This window comes from Diadema setosum, chromosome 22, assembly GCF_964275005.1.
Source record: "Diadema setosum chromosome 22, eeDiaSeto1, whole genome shotgun sequence".
In the NCBI taxonomy this organism is placed as follows: Eukaryota; Metazoa; Echinodermata; class Echinoidea; order Diadematoida; family Diadematidae; genus Diadema; species Diadema setosum.
The window spans coordinates 29,118,593-29,134,651 of record NC_092706.1 but is presented as its reverse complement, the minus strand read 5'-3'; the positions used below and the strand labels follow the sequence as shown (position 1 = coordinate 29,134,651).

The 16,059-nt window shown below is 35.8% G+C and overlaps 1 protein-coding gene across 1 annotated transcript in view; it reads left to right on the top strand.

Annotated features, from left to right (window-relative positions):
- LOC140245281 (myopalladin-like) overlaps nt 1–16,059 on the top strand; it is a 39,637-nt gene that overhangs the window by 13,780 nt on the left and 9,798 nt on the right. The window contains exons 12-14 of the mRNA XM_072324865.1: nt 7,965–8,243; nt 9,484–9,783; nt 10,578–10,649. Of these exons, the coding sequence (XP_072180966.1) occupies nt 7,965–8,243; nt 9,484–9,783; nt 10,578–10,649 (651 nt within the window). The remainder of the gene's footprint in view (nt 1–7,964; nt 8,244–9,483; nt 9,784–10,577; nt 10,650–16,059) is intronic.

Below are 16,059 nucleotides of genomic sequence, written 5' to 3'. Positions count from 1 at the left end.
TTGAAACTCAAAGCACACAAAGAGTTAACACAGTCCCTACATGAATCTGGTTGGCAATATGCAGAGTCATTGGGGATTTTAGACTCTTCAAAGGAAAGGGTTTACAGAATGATGTATTTCCACCAAGCATGCCCATTATGTAATGTACACAATCCCAGATACTGCAGTCAAATACTATCATAAATATTAATTTGTTAGTTTGGAACCCTGTTGTGTCACTCACAAAGTTTTTTGGGGTTTCAGTCTTTGTTGGTAGCAGGTTAAATACCATGGTGATATAACCAGGACTGGGAAGGATTACACAGTCCATCTAAAGACATTTGTGCTGCATTTCAAGGAAAAGAAAGCATGCTGGCAAACGTTGTCGACTGGTGAATGAGGTACACTCAGGGCTTAGTGATAAATGTCATGAATATGACCCCTTTTAGAGGTTAGACTTTTGTTGTGTGTTTACACATAGATGTACAATTAACATAGCAATCTGGAAGTTGCTAAATATGAATTACACAGTGTCGTGTTTATAGTTATGCCAATAAGTAACATTAGCTTGCAAAGGGGTACTACTCAAGGGAGGCTGATGATCATTGCATAATATCATCTATTGAACAAAATGGCATAAAAAGTTATGCCTTTCATTTGTTGTGGAAAGGATGATATGAATTACAACTTCCTCCTCTTTGTGGAGGAAATATCTAACTTTGATTAGTTAGGTTAGTCCAAAGTGACGGGCTGTGTGGAGTCATTGTTAGTCCTTTGTGATGCAGGTCAAGTTTGTTTAAGCCATTGCTCATGGAAACATTGAATTTTGTGCAAAATCTATGAGAATTTCTGAACCTTGTAGTATTAAAGGGGTTAGGGGTACAAACTTGTGCAGAAAGTTGTCCCCATCTTGTAGTCTTCGTACCTTGGTCGCACTGTTTGAAAAAGGGTGAGATGCAAAAAAAAAAAGTGACAGGTCATTTATGGTGGAACAATTATCATTTAGGAATGAGGCATTCAAAACAATTATATCTCATTAGACTTTTATGTTAGGGTTTGAGAAGTGCTCGAAAGAGATGTTTTGACCAGACTCCTTCTAAATTTCCAGCACAGGTACAGTAGAGAATCATATTCTAACCTCATGCTCAATTATCCCTTATGTGTGGGAAGGCACCATATTACTAATAACAAGCTTGTGTGGTTGCACTGGATTTCTCTGACACATTGCACATTTTACAGTTTTCATGGGTTAACATTCTAGCTCGAGGAAGCAGTGAATAAATTTTCCTCTTAAAATGAGCCCTATGTTTGGTGATATCATGTTTACTGACACACTAACTTGATGCACTCACAATTCACTTTTGAAGGCACCATCTAACAAATGCACACATCAAGATAGATATATTATACATGTAAAGTGTTAATAAAGGTTTGAACTATTGATGAAATTGTGCATTTTTAGACAAATATAATGTCAATTAATGCACAATATTTATGTCAACACTTTGCCATCAGTGCAAGTTTAATGAGGCACAATTTGTGAAAAGAAATGTTTCTTAGTACTACAAAGTTTGTCATTTGAGAAGAAATCTGGATGAAGATCTTTGCATACAAGGAACCCTCGAGCAGTATGTTTTCTTTAGTAATTTGAATAATGATTGCTTGATTTGGGGTCATAACTTTTTTTTTAAGTTGATGCATGAACTTCCACCCCCCCCCCCCCCCGCCCCTTCCTGCTCTGTAAACATTACCCAACCCCAACCCCCAAAAGATAGCATGCTTAGTGTCACAGTGTAGAAATTGCTGTGGATTTAGATTTCATTTTTCATCCTAAAGTTTATTTATCTATATCATTACAGTACCATTACATGGTACACCTTTAAGTTCTGGCTAAACCATTGGCAAGTGATTGCATTTTCAAACAATATGATGATCATTTTGGATGATTCAAATATTAGTTTTATTGCCTGAAGAAATATAAGTAAAAAATCAGCCCTTTCTACACGGAGCTAAACATAAACATAATACATGTATTATGACTTCAAAAAGATTTTTAAAATCAGTTAAAGGGGAAGGCTAGTAACTGATCAGTGGGAATCAGTGGAAATGCTGGGAGATGATTGTTGCAATCCTTATGGGATTCATTCAAGAGTTCATTGTATATCTATTGTTGTGTGAAAATGATTTGCTTCAGAACTGTCTCATATTCAAGTAATGTGCAGATTAATGCTCCGTCACTGACCAGGGACGCTAACCTGGAAGCATTAAACTGCACATTACTTGAATATGAGACCATTCTGAAGCAAATCATTTTCACACAACAATAGATATACAATGAACTCTTGAATGAATCCCATAAGGATTGGAACAATCATCTCCCAGCATTTCCACTGATTCCCACTGATCAGTTACTAGCCTTCCCCTTTAAGTAATGAATAATAAAATGAAACAATTCTTTAAAAACTCAAATAGTGTGAGTAATGAACATTTTAAATCTAGACTTATAAAATCTCTATTTCAAGAAATGTGTGTCACTTTTAATAGTGTCAAATTTATAAGCCCTCCATCTTCAAATAAGTTATACCAGTGTAGAACTTATAACATACACTGTACCACATAAAAAGGTGAGATAGCTGATGACCGGGAAAATGGTTAAGTGACTATCCACTTTGATGTCTAGAAGTGATTTTAGGCATGTTAGAGGTTAGGCATTTATTTCAGAGCATGATAGCAACATGCCCCCTCCCCCTTAAAAAACTCCCAAAAATAAACAGATAATGTGTGCTAGATCTGTCAATTTCACTCAATCTTGATTTCTGTAACAACCTTTTAATTTGTTAACAAACAATATGCTTTTTAAAGGTGATTTACATTGTTTTGCAGTTTTGTTTCGCGCCTATAATATCTGTGATTTTATCAGGGTAACTAGTTGATGTGCTGCATAATAATGTCTGACGTGATGGAGGTGAGGTGGGATGGGATGGAAATGTTTGCAAAAGAAACATTACATTCACTAAATTTCTATGAAGGAATGTTTTTTTGCTCTTCGTGGTAACATAAGGAATGGAATGACTCGTTCAGTGTGGTTTGGTTACATTGCCTGATTTTTCTGTCCCCCCTTCCTCTCTTGTGTTTTATTTTCCCCTTACCCCTAACACAGGCACGCTGGTTCATCACATTGTTCAGAAAAGGAACAGTGTGTACCGCATCTTCCTCTAGGCAAAGCCTGTTGTAGAAGCATGAAACTGTGTCGTTTGTGTCTATCGCGCTCCCGCGTGTAGTCGGATGTCGGTGTCGTGTAACGAGCCCCCTGCACATTGCAAGAATTGTGGCTTCCCCTCGTTCCGAGATATTTTAAGCTCTTATGGAATGTCGGCAAATTGCCTTTATATTTGACCCGACACTTGTGCTACCAAGCGAATATACATTATGTATGTCCACTTATGACATACGTGTATCAACAGAACAAGTGACTTACCAAGACTTACGTAACTACTTGTTAGTGACTGCAGTTTCTTCTCAAGCAGATGCTTAATGGCTGGTGTTAGGATAAACTGTTGGACTACATATCAGTTAAATCAGTGATAGGAGTATACACAGATTTTGTAGTGGAAACTACATGTAGTATGTTCATTACCAAAAAGAGCAGTACATGTATATTCACATGTTAACAAATAGACAGTTTTTTTCATCAAATGTGAGTCTCAACATGAGATTTTTCTTGCCAGTTTAAAACTTTGTGACATGGTCCCTCAGCCATGGACCTGGATGGTCATACGTTTTACTTTCACTGATGATATTTACCCATTGTTACATATCATATTTATATGCATCTTTGATTATACGTACACTCAGTGTATGTTTCACACTTTGCTTTATTTCTAATAATGAAATATCACCGTAGCTAATACGAATCTGTAGTGTTTACATTAATAGGATGTGAAAACCTATGAAAAGACATGATTGCCCTTTTGGGCATCATTCAAACAAACAAAAAAAACGGGCACATTTCTACATCCAAAACCATTATGTGGAAGGTGTATGCTTAGGCCTACTATCATACACTTTGTATGTCCCCCAAAAAGATTTGATTATCAAATATTTGGTCGAAGTGATTTTCTTCTCTACTGAACGGAAAATTATGCAGAGATTTTAGTACAATTTTATTGCCGACACCAGATCAACAAAAATACCAGATATGAAATTAAGCTTTATATGGACCACAATCTGCATTTTTATACTTACACCCGAGTGTTTTTATGAGGCAAATTATCTTTGATATTTCCACACCTTACTTTGGTCAATGACAGGTTGAATCTAGAAGAGCAGTGCTTCGTGAATTGAGTAAACAATGAATTGGAAATGATTCAATGTCTTTCTCATGAACACGATGGCAGAATTTCTTTGTTCATCAATATGTGACGATAACCAATGATTGGGTAGCTTTTTCTAAAATAATTATATGTCAATGTGCTTTATGATGCATTGTACGTGGTACTGGTATGCGTAATTGCATGAGTTTAGGTATGCATCTTTAAGACTTTAATGTGCATGCTTACTGTAGAGAGCAAGTTGCATGATAGTATGTTTCCATTATCACACTGGAATGGATGCACTGTAGTGTTTATTTTCCTTCAAATCAAGCAGTCACATATAATAGCATTCTTCTGTTTCCAAGTCACAACTGCCTATATTTAATTGGTTGTGCTTTCTAAACTTCAGAATGCATTGTTTTGTGTGTATTGATGTACTGTTGGTATAACCAGCTCTGTCGTAGATGTTTGTGAATCAAGTGATCATGGAGAAAATTGATCTGCTAAATGCAGAATACCTTACCTTCAAATGCTAGTGACTTCTACATGCTTGGGTTGTCCATTTTCTTTGATTGCCTTTTTACATGGATGTTAGTTGGTCCAGTGTCAAAGAAAGTTAAACCATAATCTCTAATTATGTTCCAGGTTTGCATCAGAAATCTTCGGTTTATATCTAAACCCTTAGATTTGCATGATTCTTATTGTAAAAAAGGCATACCAACATTTTCCTTTGACATGCCTCAGTACTGTAAAAGTAGTAATAATGAAATTTTACTCTATTAGAAATTGTCTTAGTCTGTTCTTTCTTCTTATCTTTTCTTTTCTTTTTTGTTGTTGAAAACAGATAACTTAAAGCAAAATATGAAGGATTGAATGCTTCAAATTACCAACTCATGTAAATTCCAATAAGAACCAACACCTGAAATGGCTTTGTATCAAAGGATTAATGAGTTGATAAATATTTTAAACAGATACACTCATATAAATTATGTGTTTCGTGTGTTTACTTCTGAAATTGAGTTGGGCAGAAATGAAGGAAGGAAGAGGACAAGAATTGAACCAAGATGGAAAATATGATAAGCTTATTCTCTCCTTGAAATAAAAATGAGTAAATGATATAAAATGAAGAGAAAAATAGACATGGATTCATTTTGTTTGCTGGGGAAGAAATAGAATGGGATGTAATTGGGCTGTTCTTTTAAGATTTTTGTTATTCAACACATGTCTGCAGTTCATGCATGTATATTCTTAGCTCTTCATAAGTTCTTTGATGATTAATGCTGCAGTTTGATTTGTAAAGAGAATACAAATATATATTTAGACACTATATCGGTAAGGTATATCATCTGCATGTATATTGCAAGATATGAATGTTATCATATCATATACATTTTATTGTATAGGTGTATAGATGCATTTCCTTCTGTAAAATGGTATACTATAAAGGATGGTTTTTAGCTCTTATACAAAAGTTTTCAGGATCAGGGAGAAATTAAAATTTCTGAAAGAATACACCTTGCTTGTTTTGTCTTATTGTGTGAAATGTTATGTTTGTTTGTTTGTGAAATTATGTTTTACTAATGAGAATGCTTTGAGCAATTTGTCCTGAATGCATAGACAATGTTTCTTTGTTTCATTGACCTTTTTTTAAAAAAATAAAAATATCAAATCATTCCCTTTCCTCTACTACTTATTCCTTCAAACTTTCATTATCTTACCATGTGAAATGATTATAACAATTGAGTATATGTGTTATCAGATGAAAATATTGCTGCAAGGAATATGTGTGTGGTGAATGCATGCATGGATTTCACCTAGAGTGCATATGGCAGGGATTAGCAAAATGAAAAATGGTTTTTCTTTTAATAGGTTTTATAGCATATATCTCATTTTGCGGCTCTATTACTAAAATGTTTATTTGACGATACTTCAATTCAGCTTGTGTGTGTCAATGAATCAAATGTGCACAAATTTCACATGCATACAACCTATGGATGCAAAATTAATGTTGGACATACAATAGTGTTAACCAACATGGTCAGACTGTGATGAATTCATTAATATGCCAGGATTATTTACTGAGACATATAAGTGCAATGCAAACAGCTTAATCTGGTATATAACCACCTGCATTTCATATAAGCAGTTGGTAGCAATATTTGATTTTAAAACAGATGATGGAAGTTGTAATATTTCATTCATATGATTGAACTTTGGTTTCATTGAAATATTAGGTCTGTTTGTGTTTTGAAAACAATCAATGATTTTTATGTGTGAAATGATGCAAGCTGTGGAATTTTATGTGTGAGAATAATTGTCGATGACTGCATGATAGTGTTGTGAGTTAATGTCAGCATTTGATTTGTTTCACTGTTCAGTGTGCTTTCAAGAGGTGTGTGATATGCATGTATCATCTTCCTCACTGGTTCATGGTAGACTAGCTCACTAGTGGTACACACACTGCGCTCAACTCATTGGTTTGTTCGGTCCTTTCCAGGCAGTCTTTCATTAATTCAGAGCAGCTATCCTAACTAACTTCTCATGTTTGTAATTTGTAATGTCATTATGTGGATGTAGATTTACAATGTGATTAGTTTAGAATATAGATAAGTAAAGCAAGTCTGAGGAAACGTGAGCTGTTAATGTATTGTACTCTATAATAGTGATAAAATCATTGAACATTGCATATTATCATGGCATTTGAATAATTCAAGATGTTAGTGGTTAAAATTATTATCTCATTGCATCCATTATAAGGTCATCCTCATAGATTTAACACAAGACACAAAAGCCTTCAGTAGATTATAAGTTAATTTATCATCTACTCCTGCGAGGCAATTACTGGTAGTACGATCAAAACATTTTTCAGAAGTTTCAATTTTCATAATGGGACTACAGACTTAAAAATGTTTCCAAACATTGATGATTACTATAATAGAGAAAAAAAATGAATCTAGCGTGACTTATAGTATAATGCTGCTATTTTGAAATAAACACATGCAAAATGCTACTTGCAAGTTTATTTGTTCCTATCAGTAAAAAACAAAAACAAACAACCCTACAGCTGCTCTTTAGTTTCTTCTCTTTAAGTTCTAATTAACTGTTGCCACAACCTACATCTGCCTTATACACCATATGCTCCCCTTTCAAAAAAGCAGTGCCTATTTCCTGATTTGTTTTGTTTTTTGCCTGCTTCAGTGCCTCATATTAGCAAAGTAGGCAAACAACTAAAGCCACTCGTCAAATATTAAAGCAGTTTCCCAAAAATTTTTCTTCACGACTGAAATGTAGCGTTGATTTATCTGAAGCTAGCATACCTAGATTTTTAATAAACAAAATAGAAAAACATTCACTGTTGCTTTGAAAATAATCAAATTATGCAGTCACAAACAAAGAGAAAGTTTTGCTGCTGTAAAGTGAATTCTCATGGGCATTATCTGTGTACAAAAGGAAGCCATATTGGAAGATTGTGTGTAACTAGAGACTTTATTTTTGATTTGTGAAATATCTTTGCTAATCGTGCTCATGCTGACATTACTTCTCCCACAAGAAATTGCCAGTTTTTCATTGCTTCATGAAAATAGCAAAGCAAACAAAAATGCACTTCCATTGTTCCCTCATTTTATCTTCTCCGCCATCACGCTGCTCTTTCACCGTGTTGCCATGCAACAGTCCCCGCCCAAATCAGAGATGGTCCCGAGAACATCTCTGTACGACGTGGTGAGTCCGTCTCTGTCGACATCCACATCGCGGGATTCCCCGAGCCCACGGTCACGTGGTACCGGAACTCAGTGCTGGTGGAAACGACAGAGCGCGTCACCGTGGAAACGACACGCGAGACCACTCAACTCTTCATCTCCAAGGCCCAGATGAGTGATGCGGGCAAATACACGGTAGTGGTGGAGAATGAGCTGGCACGGGATGAACTCCAAGTCAGCATCACGGTCATAGGTAATTTCACTTCAATGTGCTTTTCACCTCACTCTTCTTCTCCATTGCTTTCTCATTTCCATCTAGGCCACCGAGAAAGACTTTACAAAGGTATAGTATGTCATTCATGTCGTATGATTTCCGAAGAAAAATTTAGAAAGTTTGCATTGTTGTTCCACAATCATGTTTTATCATGAATGGCTCGCTATCTTTTCATCTCTGTGTGAGATTCATATTTCCTTCTTTATTGGTTTTGAGCAGTTTCCAGAATTTGCAAGTACATGTTGTACATTTCTCAGCAGTTGTGTGTTGTTGTTTTTTTTTCAACTCTGCCAAGCTAGAGCATTAGTACAAGTCCTGCTATTTCTTAGCTTTCTCACTTTTCTTTATGACAAGCATTTTTGCAAGACTTATGCATTTGTGTGCATTCTTAGAGCAGATAGCCTCCTTGTTCTTAGATTGTGCAAGGATCTAATACTGCATTCGCTTTGGCCACATGTTGCACACCAAGTCCGGAGCTGATGCGCAGCTTGTCCACAATTGGTGCAAGACTGCTAATAGTATATGAACACTTGCATCCTGTTTTAATGTTTGGCAGTGTGGTCACATCTCACTGAAATCCCTTCTGAAACTAATCCGTCTAAGGAGCTGGTTTCAGTGCAGAGCTGATATGAGGCAGCTGCCACTGAGGATGCGTCTCGCATTATAGGCTCTTTGTAGATGGTATTGAGTAGATTGTAAAAGAGAGTTCTCTTTTTCATGCTTTGTATTATATGACATTTGTGACTTCAGAATAAAGTATAATGGTATAGTGATTTATCTGCTCATTAGAATACATTATAAAAGATCTCACTACATACATCTTGTCCATGGTTTTTTTTTTCTCTCTCTCTCTATTATATAAATTTGTATATACTATGAGAATACATGTATATGTTTATATATACTTGTCTAGATACAGTAGGTATATTTGTGTGTTATGCTGTGTATGACATATCCATTATAACAACTACATGTACATTAAAAGGATAAAAAGCATTTTCCTACTTGGTGAGATGACAGGTGATAAGGTGATTCAGTGTAATTGATGCCTTTATTGGGAGTAAAAAGGTGTCAGACTTGTACAGTTGACCTTTCAAATACTAAATGCAACATTCTAGCAGTTACCAACTGCATAATTCATCAGCTAAATCATCCCTTACACTGCAACTGCTGTGGAGATTGGTAAGTGCATTTCCCTGTAATCTTGGCTCCCTACCAGACATACCGGCCACGCCCCGCAACCTGTCCCCCAGCCAAGTGACCCCTCGCTCCACCACCATCACATGGCAGACTCCTGTCATTGAGGAGGAGGGGCAAGAAGTCTCCTCCTACCTGGTGGAGATGCTGGAAGCGGGCACCAACGTCTGGAGGACTGTCGCCGAGACACTCAGCGCGCCGCTGTTCACCATCGCTGACCTGAGGCCGGGCGAGGAGTACTCCTTCCGGGTCAGCGCGGCCAACAAGTTTGGGGTCAGCCAGCCGACAGAGAAGGTGGTGGTTCACCTGCCTACAGAAAAGGGTGAGTTACGAGATGTTGCTGTTAGAAATAAAGAAGTATCATGACTTTATTTACATTCAAGACAATGAGTATTAAACATAGATTAGTTATGCATACAGAGACCAGGGGGGCATTTCATGAAGCATTTTGTCCGACAAAGTTGTCGAACAAATTTGCTCTCAGCCAATCAGACGCAAGGATTTCAGTAGCTTGTAACAGTTTGTCAGAAAAATATCCGACCAAAATGCTTTATGAAATGCCCCCCAGGTCCACCATTTTGTGCCATATGGATGACAGATCAAGACACATCGGTTACAAAAAAACAGAAAACAAAACAAAAGAAGAAACTGTTTGAAATTGCAGTAATGCTGCACAAAGTACTGATACATGAGGTGATAATGCTGGACATTATTCAAGTAATTCTTTCATTAATATCATATTGATAATTACATATTTGATGTTACTTTTCATTAGGCATATTTGATAAGTATATACATCCTGAAATAATTGTATTTGTCATGTGTAATCTGAAATATTTATTGGTGACAGTACTATGGCTGGTAACAAAGATGTAGTCCTTCTCAACAATTTCACAACCCAGTCTCTGAGACACTTGGCTCTTATTACAGTGAAAGTGATGAATGAGATAGTCAAAAGATAACTTAGCTAGCAACGCTCAAAGATAGATAGCAAACTACAGGAATAACTGGAGTGATCTAACTGAATATTGTAATATTTCTGTTTATTTTGTTTGTGTTAATGTCTGTGTTTGTCTGTGTGTGTGTGTGTGCTTGTGTGTTTGTTAAACCCCACAGAGCTAGAAGAGGCACCGATGGAGATGGCTGAAGACCGGCCCACCCTGGAGACCAAGCCCTCGATGCCTGAAGGTATGGTGGCCCTAGCCCAGCTGGTGGAATGGGACCTGGTGGCCTTCTTGGCTATCTTCATTGCCATGTGCTATGTGGTCTTGTTTCTATGACGACCACCTCACCATAGGCCCCTCCCTCTTTTTTCCCTCATCTACCTGTAATTGGACTCAGTAACATGCAAGCATGACAAACGACTGGCATGTAGAATTTATTTCTGTGGATGTATTCTCTGCACTGACTGTGATGTCTTGAAAGTAATTGTGTCTGTGTCGTGAACTTCCAAAATATGAAATAAAATGTTGAATGACAGATGTCTACAAATGTGAAACCTTTATTGAAATGGTCGCTAAAATATTGCCTTTTCAGACTGCCTCATACTGATAAAGAATGGGGGGGAAAAAGGAAGAGCATTTACATAAATCTGTCCTTGTTTTGGTAGTTCTTCCTACAAACAAGCATTACAAACTTGGAGCTGGATGTATTTACTATGTGCATTCATTAATACAACTGTCTTGCAGAAAACAATTTGGCAATATTGTGTTCAAAGTGTACAGTCACAAATATCCAAAATAACTCAGGAATTATATTGTGCTTTATGCAAAGCTGTAAATGATTCAGTATGCCAGGAAAAAGCACACCAATGTTTTGTACAAACAATGTCAGTAATGTAAACTGGCATTTCTTGAAATGTGAATTAGAGAAGTCTGCACCTCAATTTTATATTTGTTTCAGTCACCAACCTCTGAACCAGGGAACCAAAATACGCATTTCAAACATATAAAGAGAACAATGGAAGAGGACCTCTAGAATAGAAATATTTGTGCTAGGATTTTAATAGTTTAATGAAGGGAACATTCCATCTCTTGAAAAGATAATGGCTGTTAATAGAATTGTAGAATTTCTGTGAACAGACTTTTTCTGTATAAATAGCATGCATGCTAATAGAAGATTAGAGTACTATAGTGTAATTTTCTAGTGACAAATGATTATGTCCTTCTTTTTATGTGGATGGTCTTCGTTCAGTGTGTGTGTTTGCATGCTTTGCATTCAATACACAAATAGATAAAGAAAGAATACTTAAAAGATTTTATTTCATGCTGCAGTCATTTTCCTTTAAAGATTCTGAGTTAATGTCACTTTAGTGTAGTGTAATTAAGATATGCTGTTACATCATTGACATTAACAAATTTAAAATAACATGCAATCAAACCAAACAACAGCCAAGCTCTATTCCTTTGTTATTGCTGTTGTCTGAGGTCTAGGTGACTTGCCACTTCAGTATGACAATTTCATTTTGATGTTTAACAAAATATCATTTTTGAGAAAACAGGCAGCACATAAAATCAGTTTTGTGAAATCATTGTTTTGATAAAATCATATCATCAGTTTATGAAATATGAGCTGACTAAATTTTAAAGAATTTATTGATGGACAGCTATCCAACGCTTATTTTGCAGAAGGAAAGATATGTTTCACTTTAATTTTGAAAGTTAATCTGTGATCGTATAGTCACTTGTGTATCATTTTGACATCCCAAAAGTTATCAAATCATGACTGTCAATTTTAACCTCCTATGATAAATGTTTCCAAGGAGGGAAGTACCACAGTATTCAAAACTAAATGACTACTAGTATAGATAGCATTTTGTTTCCTCCTGTGAATATTTGCCAGCTTTATAATACCTTCAGCATTTTTCAACTCAAGACCTGATGTGCTTATAGAAGCATGTGGTAGCATTTGATATCATTGAATGTATTAAGGGAAATGTTTTTTGTTTTAATGAATGTTGTGCTCAGTTGTATTGTGTGTGTTCACTTTTGCATCAGAGTGACCAATGGATGTGACAGAATTCACCTTTGACCTTTCTGACCATGACTGCCTCGTTCACATTGCATCCAAGTGTCGTGAATCAGAGGCTAACAAATGTGAAGTTTTTGACTGTAAAGCATGTTTGTCCTATGAAAGTCCTTCGGTGTACTGTAATAGTTGAATGCCAGCGTTGAATCTGATGTTGTAAATTCAGTGCTAGTTAGCATTATATGAATGTTTGTAAAATCATCACCATTCCATGAAAAAGATGTTTGCATGTGCAACTTGTATCTGTGATTGTAGTACACATTTGGGATCATACTACATGTATGTGTAAAGATGCATTTGATATGTGTATTTGTAATTGGATTAGTTCCAAGCAGGTATTCATTTTGTTTAGTGAATGACTGGTATTGATCGTTGCTCTACTTAAGTTCTTGTTCTATTTTGAAAAGTAGTTTCATGATCTTTTCTTGTCTTCATGTAGTATTGTCATTTATATGTATGTTTCAGTATTGATTGTTAATATTTCTGTTATGTAGGAGGTACTTTTGTATTCTGTTTTCTCTCAAACTCATTCCTGTAATTTCTAGCAGTCTGTGAGCCCTTTAGTGATATGTTTCTGTCCTGCATTTTGTTGATTATAATGCATGCTTGTAGATGACTTCTGGGGATTTCTTACCTTGTTCACATATTTTGGCAAGGCCACTAATTTTGGTATGTGCACATTACAATGAGATCTCACCTTATGCTTCTCTTTATATGTGACAGTAATATTAACAACTCAACAAGATTATGTCGCGTAGTTGTCTATCAGAGCATTTCTATAGCACCTTCTCCCTGTCTAGATACTGTGACTTGGATACAAATTTGGGAAAATTTTGGATTAGAGTGTAGTTGTTGCTTTTTGTGCCTGTAACACGTTATCTGTCAGCTTTTCAAACCTTATCAATCAAATCATGTCAGTTGGTGGAAAATCTGTGCCACTCCCGTCTGTTTATTTTTTAAGGTCCTTCTGCTTGATAGATTTGAGATTCAAATGTAGGTTATTTTTGCTGCTATTTTAGAGAGCTCTGGTCTGTACTCTTATGCAGAGATTTGTGCAAAACTTGCCCTGTTTTAATCCTACACTTCCTTTAATCTTTTCAGGAAGGTTTAAGAAGAATCTTTGGTTGAAGTAATTCTTCAGCACTTTTTTATGTCAAAAGACAAATGTAGTTGAAACCTGCGTGTGTAATATAATTAGGCATATAGTTTTGACTTCACTTGTGTGTACATATTGCAAACTGGGATATATATTCTAGCAATAGATATAGATATTAATTATATTTATCAATCTGATTCGCATATAAAACTATAATTCTATACATATTTCTAACAGGCCCATGTGCCAAAATGGTTGCTTAGGATATACAAATGCTTTAGAGAAATGTGAAGGTATTGCAGTACTGCGCTAAATCTCTACTTAATCTGTGTAAATGTACAATCCACAGTATTCATGTTTTGTAGTATTAATCTCTGGCTATTAGGGGTTATAAAAAAAATGGTTACAGGTGTACATACTCTTTTGACCAGGCAAGGGCATTGTATTCATCAAAATTTATAACAGTATATTCAGAGGTCAACGCCCGTTTGCAGCTTCAGTACTATGGCGTGTACAACATCTGATATGTCTTTTTACCGTTTTTGTTCAGTAATAATAACAGACATGGTACATGTGGAATGTATTGATACGTTGCCTACTCATCTTATTTGGCCTGTCTGTCGTGTTGTTTGTGTTTTGTTGTGTCTTTACTGACCTTTCAAGCATGCTTTAAGGTTTTTGAGCAAGCCCTTTTAACAAGAGCACATTATCCAAGGGAAGTACTCACAGGTCCAATAGAAGTAGTCTGTCACACTCTTGCATTTTCCCCCTCACTTTATACTCAACAGTAAAACAAAACAACAAAGCACACAAGACTCGACTAAAACTTTGCCCTTTTTTGTGCCAGCTCACTTTCTAGGCATCTGCGTAAATTGGCAAAAAAGAAAACAAATACAAAAACAAACTTCTTAGAAATCAGCAAATTGGCAAATTGATATTTTCAAATATTAGAAATTACCGGCTCTGTATGTTAACACCTTGGGATGGTGGATGTCTGTCAGATAAACTGTTGTGATCTAACATGAATTAGATTTGTCACGATTTTATGCGTAATGTGGGATTTTCATGTTTGGCTTTTAAGTGCTTTCACTGGTAAGCAGGACTAGTGTACATACACACCTCCCACCTCAAGATTAGCAATTGTGGCTTCTGCTCTTTCTGCTAGTTTATCTAACTACTTTTCTGCACGCACTGAAGGGATGTTTGCTCAAGGTATTTACAGACAAGGCTAGATTCTCACACTGTTTGATCTTATGTATGATCATACTTTAATTCAGTCCTCGTGGTACCCCCAACAACCGGCCATTTCATAATCCCAGATTTGCTAGGATAAATATACATTTGCATGCACACATCTTTATAGGAAATCATCAATATCGCTACAAGTTATAAGAACTATATAATGCAAATGCATGTTGAATTGAGTTGATTCATGATACCCTCAACAACATTTACATGGCCAAATGAATATTTGAATACGTACCTAATGTTTTATAATCATTTTTCTATCATTTTTCTTCAAATTACCCAGATACACCCATGATAAAAAAAGCAAAACTTTCTCAATCATGATTCTGCCAGGTACAATATCTGTCAATCATTGCTTAAAGGGGAAATCCAGTCCAAATATAAGTTAGTCTGATAAGAAAGAGTAAAATATTACACGTTCAGCATTAAAATTTTGATCGAAATCGGATGAAAAATAAGGAAGTTATGACATTTTGAAGTTTTGCACATTTTTGAGGAAACAGTTCTTGAACGGTCAATAATGAATATGCAAAATAATGGCATAGTGAGCATGTCATACCCTCACAACTTGCCATATAGTTTGTACATAAAATTTTGAAATTTCCAGTTTTTCATTCAAAAGCAATCATGCCCAAGGCTCAAATCCTGATATATATTTAACGGAGCACTATTCTGAAGTTATTCAACCAGGAATAACATAATGTTTCAGACTTCAATGACAGAAACATTGAATTTCATCATTTTTTGTACACAAAGGAAAATTGTAAGGTTATGACATGGTCATCTCACTTATTGGCATACTGATATTCACTGTACAAGAACTGTTTTGCAGACATTTGCAGCAAAAATGTAAAATTTCATAACTTCCCTATTTGTCTTCAGATTTCAGTCAAATTCTTTCCATTGAATTCGTAAGATTTTACTTCTTTTTTTTTTTTTAAATCAGACTAACTTGTTTTTGGACTGGATTTCCCTTTAAGTACTGGTAACAAGAAGACATTGCAGGGAAACATTTGAGTTGTACACAGTCTACGAGAGGGTGTGTTTCAATGTCTTTTGTTAATCATATAAACACTTAAGCGATAATTCGCCGATGATGTCACACGCAGAATCTTCGTTTGAGAGGGTTTTTTGGCGGGCGTATCCAAGTAATATGAAGTAAGAAAACTAGTAGAACTACGGTATTATTAATAGATACATGACACATATCTAGATATTCCTTTGGCC